At 33.0% G+C, this 13,113-nt stretch overlaps 1 protein-coding gene across 2 annotated transcripts; it reads right to left on the reverse strand.

Annotated features, from left to right (window-relative positions):
- Positions 1-4,631: 4,631 nt before the first annotated feature.
- On the reverse strand, positions 4,632-11,171 carry LOC131048822 (heat shock cognate 70 kDa protein). 2 transcript variants are annotated; one of them, XM_057982896.2, is made up of 2 exons: positions 11,091-11,171; positions 4,632-6,758 (listed from the first exon to the last, which is right to left on the reverse strand). In XM_057982896.2, the coding sequence occupies exon 2, from the start codon at positions 6,748-6,750 to the stop codon at positions 4,927-4,929; it is 1,824 nt and encodes a 607-aa protein (XP_057838879.1). In that variant the 5' UTR covers positions 6,751-6,758; positions 11,091-11,171; the 3' UTR covers positions 4,632-4,926. The 2 variants fall into 2 exon arrangements, with proteins under 2 accessions (XP_057838879.1, XP_057838878.1); XM_057982895.2 differs by having other exon boundaries at positions 11,002-11,144.
- Between the last annotated feature and the right edge of the window lie 1,942 nt (positions 11,172-13,113).

Consider the following 13,113-nt stretch of genomic DNA (forward strand, 5'->3'; position numbering starts at 1 on the left):
TTAAAGTTGTAGCCATTTCAAGCTATGTAGTAAACAAATCTCCTACATTAGCACTTGTTGATAAAACACCAATGGAGGTGTGGTAAGGAATGAAGCCATTTTTTGAGACATTTTATATTATTTGGTTGTTAAGCTTATGGTCATGTTTGGAGTTCAAGAAGAGGTCTACTTTGGAGAATAAGGTACTTAAGTGCATCTTTATCATCTATAATGTTAGTGTAAAATGATACAAGCTTTGAGATCTAGTGACCTCAAATTTTCTCTACAATAAAAGTGTTATTTTGGAGAGATGAAACCTTCCACTATTGAGTACAGCCAAAGAAAGAGGAGAAATAAAAAAATTAAGCAGTTTAAGTTCCTCATACCCCCAAAAAGAGGAATTGTGAGCTTCTAATGGACCTAATGATGAGGAAAGCTTAATCAATTCTTACATTTTAGAAGAAAAACCTCAACCATTGAGGAGGTATGCGTGTTTTATGAAACAAATTGAAAGTTTTGGTTATTCATTGCATGATTATAGTTGTATTTTTGTTTTGATTATTCATTGCAAGATTCTAGTTGTATTTTTGTTTTGATTGCTAATGAGGATGAGCCTAGAACTGTGGAGGAGGCTATGTGTATGAAAGATGCAGATTCTTGGAAAGTGGCCATGGAAGAAGAGATGATCGCATTATAGAAAAATAATACATCAAATCCATTACCTTTGCCTGAAGGGCATAAACCCATTAGATGCAAATGGGTGTTCAAAAAGAAACTTGGTTCAGATGGCACTGTTGAAAATAATAAGGCAAGGTTGGTTGTGTAGGGGTATTCCCAGGTTGAGGGGATAGATTATGGTGAAATTTTGTCTCTCACTACTAAGATGACATTCATTAGATTCTTATTATCACTTGTTTTAGTGAATGATCTTGAAGTTGAATAGATGGATGTGAAGACAACTTTCCTTTATGGTGACTTGGAGGAGGAAATTTACATGTCATGACCAGAGAACTAGATTGAGGAAGATAAAGAAAATTTAGTTTTCAAGTTAAAGAAGTCTATGTATGGTTTGAAATAGTCTCCTAGGATGTGGTACCAAAAATTTGATACCTACATTAAGTTTTATATTTTTGAGATCAAAATTAGATCATTGTGCTTGTTATAAGCGTGATAATGATCACATTTTCATAATTGCACTATTTGTTGATGATATGTTGTTCATTGGAAATGGTAAAAGCATGATTTCTAATCTGAACTCTCAATTATTAGCACAATTTGAAATGAAATATTTAGGACCAGCTAGGTACATCTTGGGAATGAAAATTAGAAGAGACGGGGAAACAAAAAACTTTGGGTAAGCTAGAGTAAGGATGTGAATAATGCGATGGAAATATTTAACATCGAAAATTACAAACCATTGCTTGCTCTTATTATGTCAAGCACAAAGTTATCTATTATAGCTTGTACAAAATATCCTATTGAGGTGGAGAACATGATTATAATTCCTTATGCTAGTGTGGTTGGCAATTTGATGTATGTTATGGTATATACAAGACTAGATATTACTTAAGTAGTGGGCCCTCAATTGATTTATGGCTAATCATGGATAGGTACATTGGGATGAAATGAAAATAACATTCATATATTTATGGGGTACTTTTGAGCATTCCTTATGTTATCATGGTTATCGTACGAGACCTTGACATTCTATTAATATTTATGCATTTGTAGATTTAGATTGGGTTGGTGACATTGATGGCAAAAGATATACTAATGGCTATGTTTTTACTATGTTTGGTGGTGCTATTAGTTGGATGATTAAGCAAAAATTTCTAGTTACTTTGTCCATGACATAAGTAGAATATATGACAACAACTCATGCTTGTAAGGAATCCATTTGGCTTAAGAGATTTTGTTCATGTATTGGACTTGATATAGAGTTGATTACTATTTTATGTGACAGTCAGAGTGCTATATGTTTGGTGAAGAATACCATCTTTCATGCTAGAACAAAGCATATTGTTGTACCATTTCATTTTGTCTATGACATGGTGGAAGATGGAAGAGTGAAACTAGAGAAAGTTGATACTTTGACGAATGTTGCACATTCACTAACAAAGCTTATGAGCAGAAAAAAAGTTTAGATTGTGTTCAAAGTCTATGGGCCACACAACCCTTAGCAATAAAATCTTGCTTAGAATGGATCTAGTAAGGTGTTTGACAAGTGGGATAATGTTGGAAATTAAGGTGTCTCAACCTCAGTATTTCCTAGCTTTGATTTATTTAATTAATGTATTTATTTATGCCCATTTTCCCTATTTTTTTGAACATCGTATTTCATCTTTTAGTGTGATTTGGTATGGTGAGTTGTCATCATGTTGGGAGGTGAAAAGGGATGTGATAAGAATGTTTCAGTCCTCACATGACGAGGTAGTTGTCCCAATTTGTGGTAGAGTTATTTTGCCATGTGTTGACATCTTAGGAAATGTATAAGATGTTGTGATAGATTGGACAAGTATCATGAGACACCTTTACATGTAGAACCTAAGAACCTAAGAACCTAATTTTATGATAGATTGGACAAGTATCATGAGACACCTTCACATGGAGAAGGTGGGTGCCCAAGTTGAGTTATGAGAGGTTGTAAGAGAAACATATATTAATTTAGTTAGTAATGATGATTTCTCTTACAACTATAAGTGTTGTCAGATATGAAAGATTTTACGACAATTAAAAGGTGGTAAGAACATCTACCATACCTTATTATATGTAAGGTCTCTTTTCCCAATATCTCACAAATTAAACTAATTACTCACAACCCAAGGAAATGTGATTCTATTATTCTAAAAAAGAAAAGATTGCAGAACTCTTGATGTTCAAATTTTATTACCATAAAATAATTATAAGCCACTTTTCAATTGTAATCTTATATAAATTTAAATAATTTCAATGGGGAAGATAGGTAAAAAAGTGAAGAAAGAAAATGCAACTTTAATATGTGAGAAGGACACGTTATAAAAGAAGAATTGATGTAAACAAAAAAAGTTTAATTTGGAAATGATAGAAAGGATAAGGTAGTCAGGAAAAGATATTTATGAGAATATTTGTGAAAATGATACTCTTCAAAAGGATTTGGTGAATGTGAAAAAGAACAACCAAGAATTAGAAGAAAAATTAAAGTTATTAGAAAAAGAAAATGAGAGTCTAAGGTTAAAGCCAAGTTAGTTTGTAATTCTACATATGATACAAGTGTCTTGTGTTCTCTGTTTGATATGGGTGACATAACTAATACTTCTTCAAGTAAAGAGTGTAAGGCTAAATTTGCAAGAATGTGTTTGAATCTACAAATCTTACAAGTTGTAATGCTAATAGAAAAGGTTGTTATGAAAAGAATATCAATTTCAAAATCATGAAAAGAATGAGATATAAAGGTCAAGGATTAGGTAATCATGAACAAGCAATCATAGAGGTTATAATTGAGCCAACAATGAGGCCAAAGTATGAAGGTCTTAGGTATATCATAGGTAAAGTAAATGTTGATGCATGTGTTACAAGTTCAATCAAATTTGTTCAAGTAATTTGTAGTGTTTGCAGTGTTGTCATTGTAATAGGAAAGGATATACAAATGATAAGTGTTGGGATATACATTTTTGTAGTATTTGTGGTTTGAAAAATTATTAAAAAAAATGTATTGGAACAAAGAATTGAAGAATGAATCTACGATAGGATGCATAAAAAGGGAATGTGGATAGAGCTATGGATCAAATTGACAAAAGATTACATATATGGTGAGTAAGTTAATTTAAGTAAAAAAATGTTTTTATGTGAAAAATGATAGAAATCATGAAATGTTTGAATGTTCAAAAGGGATAACAAATATTTTGGGTCAAAATAAATCATTTGTCTTGTAAGACGTCTATAGATAGTGAAGTTGTAGGAAGATCCAAATGAAGTTTTAAAGATCAGAAAATCAATGGTTTGAAAGTGATGGTGAAGCATTTGGATGCACAAGCTATCTTGCACAACCCCCCCCAAAAAGGTTACTTGTTTATTTAATTTTATTTTTATTTGGTCTTATTTTTCTCTACGAACATATTTTCTAGGCTCTCTCCATAGATCTCCAAATCATTAAAAATTTATCGATTAAATCCTTTGAAAAGATGAAACCTTTATTTATTTTCTTATGTGTTTAAAATACATATTTGAAAGCCAAATTCAAATTTGTGGAAGAAAGAAACCTCAATGTCGAGGCTTGTGAGTGGGCATGTTTATATTTTTCAAGACTATCGTAGTAAGTTTGAGGAAGCCTACAATGTCTGGATTTTCAATCTGCATTAGAAAGACTATCGTAGTAGTTGGAGGAAGCCTACAAGAAAGGCGTCACTATTGAGAAAATATTTGAAGATCTTAAAGATGGTTTGAAGTTATTATGCAAGAAAAGGCTTGAGTAAGTTTAAGACTTAGCTGTGATCACTAAAAAGAAAAAAAAAAGACTCCAATCAATAACAACAGAATTTGAATATGCTGAAACATTCGTGATAGAAATTAAGAGAGAATATTAGAATAAAATATAATTTCTTCTTTCACATCAAAAAAAATTAAAAAATAACAGTCTTAAAATAAGATAGTCTAAAAATATTTTTTCATAAAAGTAGATAAAACAGTTTTAGCAGCTTCTCAAGCTGTCTAAGACCTCTTTGCATAAAAATAATAAAAGTAGATAAAACAGTTTTAGCAGCTTCTCAAGCTGTCCGAGACCTCTATAAAAGAGGCAACTGTGTTCAATTTATCATAAAAAATAAAGAGAAAAGCTGTAGCTTTCTGCATAGTGTTTTTTGTTCTTTTTAATCTTTGCTCTGCCCAGCCAGTGTCTTACCAAGCCAATGTCTTCCAAAGTTAGAAACATGAGAATAACATACCTTAACTATTTAGACTACATACTTCCATTTATGTTAAGGGTTTGCATTTCAGCGTCAATTCATTCAATTTGGCTTGTAATTCATGAATTTCTGAGGAGTCATTACCGTCCAACCATCGCTTAGCATTATTCAAGGCCCGCATGATACCTTTAGCAGGACTTTTCTGCATGGTCCCTTTCTCCCTAGCCTCTGTCACCCTGTTTTTCATGTTACAAACAAAACAGTCCAGATTGTTTTTAGCAATATGCTTCTTTGCTGCTTCTTCGTCCTCTTTTCGGAATATCACTGCATCAGCCACCATTCTATCTATCTCCTCCTTGCTCAGTCTCTCACGCTCATTTGTAACAGTAATCTGATTGTTTAACCCTGTTCCCATGTCCTTGGCAGAGACCCTAAGAATTCCCTCTACATCCACTTGAAAGCAAACTCGTATCTGTGGCACCATACACCGGGCAGGTGGAATCTCATCGAGGCCAAATTCACCCAGTAAATTGTTGTGTGCAACCAAAGATCTCTCGCCTTCATAAATTGAAATTTTTGCACTTGTCTGGTTGTCACGCGCTGTGGTGGCAGTTGTCTCTTTCGAAGTAGGAATTGGAGTATTGCGAGGAATTACTACTGTCATGACACCATTGTTGACTTCAATTCCAAGACTCAAAGGAGTCACGTCTATCAACACTAAGTTGATATTTTCCTTGTTCAGCCCAGCTGCCTGCAAAGCTGCACCGTAAGCCACTGCCTCGTCTGGATTTACACTTTTGCAGAGCTCCTTTCCCTTGAAGTATTGACTTAGCAATTCCTGGACCTTGGGTATTCGTGAAGAACCTCCTACTAAAACAATGTCGTGGATTTGGTCTTTGTTCAGTTTGGAGTCTTCCATGCATTGCTCCACTAATTGCATGCATTTGTCAAAAAGGTCCGCATTGAGCTCCTCAAACTTTGCCCTCCTGATGTTTGTGTGGAAATCTTGCCCTTCATAGAGGCAATCTATGTCAATTACAGTCTCTATTGCCGAAGACAAACTTCTTTTTGCTCTCTCGCACTCTGAGCGTAGTCGCCGAAGAGCTTTGGGACTAGTACTCATATCCATTTTATATTTTTTGTTGAACAGCTGAACACAATAATTGAGCATATTATTGTCAAAATCCTGGCCTCCCAAATGCATGTCCCCTCCAACAGCTTTTACTTCAACCTCACCCCTTTCAACTGTAACAATAGATACGTCAAAGGTACCTCCTCCAAGGTCAAAAACTAGAATGTTTCTTTTTCCTTCCTCCAATGAAGCAAAGACATAAGTTAATGCTGCAGCCGTGGGTTCATTGATGATCCGCATGACATCAAGCCCTGCAATCTTACCGGCATCTTTAGTTGCTCGCTTCTGCGAATCATTAAAATAAGCAGGCACAGTAATCACAGCATTCTTTACATCACACTGGAGGTATTGTTCAGCTGTCATCTTCATTTTCAACAACACCATGGACGAGATTTCCTCAGCTGCAAATAGTCTTTTCTCACCTTTAAAAGTCACTTCAATCATAGGTTTATCATTCTTACCAGGAACGATGGTGAATGGCCACAATTGTTTGTCAGACTGCACAAAGGGGTCGGTATATCTCCTTCCAATGAGTCTCTTGGTGTCAAACACAGTGTTGGTAGGATTAGTTGAAATCTGGAATTTGGCAGCATCTCCAACAAGTCTTTCGTCAGGGGTGAAAGCAACCATGGAGGGAGTGGTTCTGTTTCCTTGGTCATTAGCAATAATTTCAATTCTGTCATGCTGCCACACTCCCACACAGCTGTAAGTTGTCCCGAGATCAATGCCAATAGCCTTATCTTTGCCCGCTCTGTCCATGTTAGATTCTGCATGAATGTAAGAAGAATATTTGGAAAATAATTCAGATTTTGATTCACGCAGGAAAATGCTGTTATTAATTCCAAAATTAGGTTTTTAAAGAAGAGTTTGCAACTGTCACTATGTGGGGGGCTTTGTCTATGCCAGCACAAAGGGATTTGCTTCATCAGTCATTGAGGAGTTTGAATCAGTCAAATAATGTTTCAGCCAAAAGTATAGCAGTTTCAATCAGTCTATGTCAGTTAAAAGAGGATGAAAAGACCAGAAAAATCAGTAAGCTGCCTCCTTTTTACATGTCTTTGATCATTGGTAATCACCTTATTTCTAATTGTACGATTAATTTTTGGGTCAGTAGTTCTGTCATGCCAAAAAAAATGTGGCTAATTTGCTTTTAGTTACGAACTAGTGTTTAAAGGAGTTGCAAAATTGGATGGTACTGGTGTTAAGATAGTAGGAGTCATCAAAGATCTCAAACTTACCTTGCATGCATGCCAAAGTTTCTCCGTTTTGCAAGATATTTCAGTTATAGAACTTCCTCCATAATTTGCTATATGGTTGTCTAGAGAATTTAGAGCCAAGATAGGAGGATATTTATCCGCAGATTGGTTCCATAAGTTGTTTAGGATCAGTTATAGCACAAGAATGACTACCAAGGCTAAGACAATTTAAAAAACTCTGTTGAACCTAATTCACCTAGTCCAACTCGAATCAATCAGAATTGTACTATGAATAATCTAGAAGAAAATAGTGCTGGTCTTGATCCTACTACACTTACAGAAGAGATTTCAGATATTTGTCTTGATGAATGGGGTCATAATTTTCAGTTGGACACTTGTGATCTTGTGGAAACAAGATTAGACACATATTGCATTCACGAAGAGAATTAATTCATTCCCAATCTTATGACACCTCAAAATGATGTTGAAAGCATGTGGTAAGAGAATTCATTCATTCCCTATCTCATGAAACCTCAAAAAAAAATGAAAATAGAGCTCAAAGTATAGCAAAGAGCAACGTTCTCAAGTCATACAAACATATGATATGGGACTTGATTGAAGACTTTGAGGCATTTGGCATCTAGGGTTTCCTAGAGAGCAAAACAAAGAGGTGGACAGACTTGCAGCAGTTGGAGGGAAAATTCAAAAATAGTTCAAATTTTGATTCACAGAGGAAAATGCTGTTATCAATTCCAAGATGAAATTTTATAAAACACAATGCAACCTTAAGCATATTGCAAAAACCTTCTGATATTTACACCCCTGTTTTTTAATCAGCTATCCCCTAGCCTCATTAACTCTCTAACATTTTTTATTACAAGCTATGGCTGTTATTGTACATAGCTTTTGTGTAAATTTATTTCTTCAATGTTTCGGATCAAACTCTATGATCCATCATCATTCTTTTTTTCTTTCTCTTCTTTCTAATGATGGATTATAAAATTTGATCTGAAACATTGAAGAAATAAATTTACATAATTTATATTGCACAATAACAACATGGACTCTGGAAATACATATAACAGCTATGGCTGTGGTGACAAATGCATATATCTCTTTGGCTGCAATTTGAGGGGAAATTTGGGATCCCTATCAGTTGGTTGAACTAGTTGATACCATTCTCTGACATTTGGTTAGAGTACTCTTTGCTTGCAGCAGTGGAAGATCCAGTTTCAGGCATTGATGGTTGTTTAGTAGCTATTTAATGATTCTATTCCCTGGTTTAGCTATGGTGTAACCGTTTGACGTAATTACCCTGACTCAAAAAGACGATCTGATAGCATCAATATAATTTATGCTAGTAAAATGGGCAGACCATGACTTATTTTGGTTGGCAATCTATTTTGATAAATTATTTTTTGAGTTTCAATAGAGGGGACCGATGGACAACCCCTGTAAATGTATTGTGCTAGGACACAAAACCGAAACTTTGATGTAGATCCAGCACAGTAAGGCCTAAAACATTTCTTCACATGTATGGACAGTATTTTCAATTGCATTCAACTTAGAAAGCTAGAACTAAGGAAAGGGTGTAAATCTGAGGCCAGCCAATGTGAGTAATGCCCCATTCCCGTCAATTTCCCTAGCCACCTCACTGTTGATGCAAAGTTCAAATAAATAAATACAAATTCAGGTTTATAAGATGCAAGATAAAACACACACAATATCAGATTTACATGGTTCATCATTATCTCTGTTTGCTGGTTACATATACAGTACTAGTAGCTCATATACATCGGCAAATATTGATAATTATATTATCCACAGTGTTTATTTATGTATTTGGAGGTCTTCACAAAGAATGCCAAAAGACTACGAATGGAGGGAAGCAAACAAAGAAGTCCAACACTCACTATCCAACACCCACTGTACCATGTTTTTATTCTCTTTTAATGGCAGTGTAATTGGCCCCTTGCATTCTTGTTGTAAACCATTGAAGTTAAAATATGTTTATTAGATTTGACAGAAATAGTTGTGAGTATCAATATCTTATCCAACGCTGACAAAATTGAAATAAATTGCCATTTGATAGACATTGGACACCATATTTTTGGTTCTGGTAAAAGATATTGAATTTTGTGGAGAGGCTTGGTATAGTTTCTCCTTTAGAAGCAGAATAAGGCATCCGTGCCATAGACGGGTAAATTTTCTAAATTTTATGATGTAATAGAATCTCAATTTATGTTTTATCTATGTTGGATGTTATGATTTAAAACTACTATGGTTAATGTTAATATTATGTTGAGTAGTTAATAGTTAGATTTTTAAGGGAATGGCTGTTGTGGAAGTTTTTTAGTGGAGATATTTTATAAAGAGTGAATAATACAATCAATGGTTCAATTGAAATTCTTTCAATTTATTTTTTTGTGTCTTTTTAATATTATTTTTAAATATAAATTTTTATTTTATTTCTATGTATTAAATTCTAATTCTTACAATAATATTATAATAGACAGAGAATATAAAGGAAAATTAAATTTTTCCATAAACGTATTTATTAAAATGATACTCATAAAAATTATATTCATTCGTATTAAAGAGTATCATCTGACATAAAACATTGAAAAGTATAAAATCCATGCATAAATGTAAGAGTTCAAGATAATGAGAAGTTTTTGTTGCTAGATAGTGAAGAAGGAACATTTTTAATGCTTGTTCACATTGGTATGACAGTAGACGTACAAGACTAGTACATTTTGTTCAGTTTACAGAGTGAAAGGCTAAATCAGATTGATGATGTTCCTGAGTCCAAATCATCTTACATTTATTGTTGTTTGATTCAATGTTATTAATGTTTGTTTCCTTTTTAGATCAAAGAGGTTGTTTAATGTAATGATGAAAAGTAATTTTGCTAATATTAGCAATGTGTTGGAAAGTCAATAGTTTAGTTCTAAAATAAAAAGTGATTGTAGAAATTTAAAGGGTTAAGATCTTTCATAAAAGTCAATGAATAATGCAATCAATTAAATTTCCGCATAATATATTTTCTGTGTTTCTCTTATATTATTCAAAATGTAAATTTTTAATTTTATTTATGTGCTTTTAATCTCCATTACTATAATATATACATTGTAGAAAGAGGACAAAGTTGTTGAATTTTACTCTCTGCTTTTTTAAGATCAGGGGTAAAACATACCAAAGACAAGATCTGCCATACAAACCCATTTTTAAAATTGATCTTATTCTCAAAATTGTGAATTTATACATTAAAATAGAATTTGAAGAAAATACTCATTCAAGACACTTTTTTTCTTCTTTTTTTCCAGTACTGACATGTTTGTCTCTATGTAATAAATTATAACATTATAAAGAAGTATATATCTAAATTAAATCTAAATTAAAAGTTGTCTTTCAACATAATATCATACATGTTCAATCAAATAAACAACGGCCTTTATATAAGATTTTACATTTTGGAAGTTTTAAAGAGATGAGAATGACAAGAGGAGGTAAAATCAGTAGAAATGACAGCGAAATCAATAGAAATGACTGTGAAATCAAGAATTGCAATAGACAAAACAAATAACATCAACAAATTTATGAAATTCACAAAATAAAGTTAAAAAAATCTTTATATCTGCCACTCAAAAAATTTTAAAAGATCACATTAGAAACAAATAAATGAACAATTTGAAAATCGCTTAAATCACATACACTAAGCTTTGATTTCTAGACTTAAAAGTGTTAAACATTCAAAATTGACTAACATTCTTTAGAATTAATATATTGCTAATATGTATGAATTAAAACTGACCTTTTCATCCAGCTTTTCCCAAATGCAACAGAAATGCTATCTACCTAGAGACGCTTACCATAGCAGAAAAAAATTGACATGAAAAATACCTTAACAAGTGAGAGTCTGGCAGAGTTCTCTATGAAAGGTTGATGTCAGTAATAAAAAATGATAAGCCTTAAGAAGGCACATGCAGCCTTAAGAACGAAGGTATTTGTGATATTTAAAGGAAAAGAGGTTTCTCGAGAATATTATTTTTTTATTTTTATTTGGTGGGGAATAAAGAAGGCCTATACTTTTCTTTTCCTTTTCCTTTTAGTTTTATGTTCTCTTTCTGTTCTTTGTTATCGTAGGAATATTATGGCGATTGATCTAAATAAGGAATTGGAATTGATAAAGCACATTTTAGTGAGTAAAATTTTATTTAAATTTAATCATGTAAGGAAAAAATATAAATAATTTTTTTAAGTAAATTTAATTTAAGTTAATTTAATAAGATTAAATATAAATGATAAAAAATTGAAGGTTTGTATATTTTAGAATTATAAATGTTAGATTTCATAAAATGAATTAGATAAATAAGGTATATAGCATTGGGTTTGAGAATAAATAAAAAATTGATTTGGTGTTAAATTTTGAAGATCTTAAATTTGAAAAAGCGTGATTTCTGTTTATGTTTCATTCTCATATCTAAATTATCTATTTATATTTTGAGGAGTCAAATCTATGGATTATGTTCAATTTTGTGCTTATAAAAATGTCTTGCACTCTTGAAAATGATCTTGATTAGTGTACAATTTTAATTCATATTGTGCTTGATTTGCTCATTCATTTTTGCCTTATCTACTATTTTAGATTAGAGATATTTCAAAATAGCTTTAGAGGATTATTGATATGTCATAAGTGGACACGTTCTCCTAAGCCAACACCTTGAAATCCTAAGTAAAAGATTGAAGGCAATACTTGTCTTAGTTGTGCAAATCCTCCTAAAATGAATGTGTATATCTAGATTCATTATAGATGCTATCTATATAAGAGGCTTCTTCCCCTCTCTTTTCAAGAATAAAATCTTGGAGCATACTTACATATTGCCAAATTAACTTTAGCCTACATCATCACTATCAAGCTACATGATCACAACCAATTATATTCCTAATTGAGCTCTTGTGCAAGCATAAAAATATGAGAGTAACATATCAAAAACAAGATCAATGGACATAGGAGAACAATGAAGATCAAACCCATTTAAATGTGTGAAGGTATCATTTGGTTTAATTTATGATTTTGCATATTTGATGGTTCTTCATTGATGTGTTGTTGAATTTTATTGTAGATTTAGGGTTTTGTGGTTGGAACTAGGGTTTGCAATATTTAGGGTGTAAATACGACATGCATATCGATTCCTTTAAATATAATGGTGCAGTCACGACATGAGTAAGTCCTCAAAGAGAACAATTGGAACCGTGTAGCAAGAGTAACACAACAAAAGCGTCACAACATGATGGAGGCAATGCAGAAACAACCTTTTATTATATCAAGGAATTCATATACAAATTGCCCGACAACATGCAGGCTTACAAATTCGGCATACAGACCCGATTACAAACATGCTCAAGTACAGTATCTGGGCTCAAACAAGAATGTGAGCCAACTCCGGACCTCCTAACCTTCAAATTGATCTTCTATATCTGTTTGACTTATGTCTAACTATGCTCTAAATACTTGATTACATTGATTTATATGATATTCATAGCTCAAGGATGATCCAAGTCGGCCCAATATGAAAATAAATGCCGATGAAGAAGGTGTAATGTGTAGAACAACAAGGTCGGCCTCCGCCAAAGGAGTTCCTTTGAAAAATACGTAGAATGAAGTGCAAACCTAAGGAAAGGTCGGCCACAAGCCAATGAATGTTGGAGGCAATGAAATGAAGTTATGCAAGCTACAAAAATGATCCACAAGATTTTTCATTAGTAGATAGGTCCAAGCGGTTTTGGTGCTATGAGCTAGGAAATTGTCTCACATTCCGGAAGCAATAACTTGCCGCAAAAAAGATCCAAACGTCTCATAGACTTAGGATAAGGTAGATGAACATGTCCACAACCAAAATCCAGCTCCACAAGATCTAGTGAG

Source organism: Cryptomeria japonica, chromosome 10 (genome assembly GCF_030272615.1).
Source record: "Cryptomeria japonica chromosome 10, Sugi_1.0, whole genome shotgun sequence".
Lineage (NCBI taxonomy): Eukaryota > Viridiplantae > Streptophyta > Pinopsida > Cupressales > Cupressaceae > Cryptomeria > Cryptomeria japonica.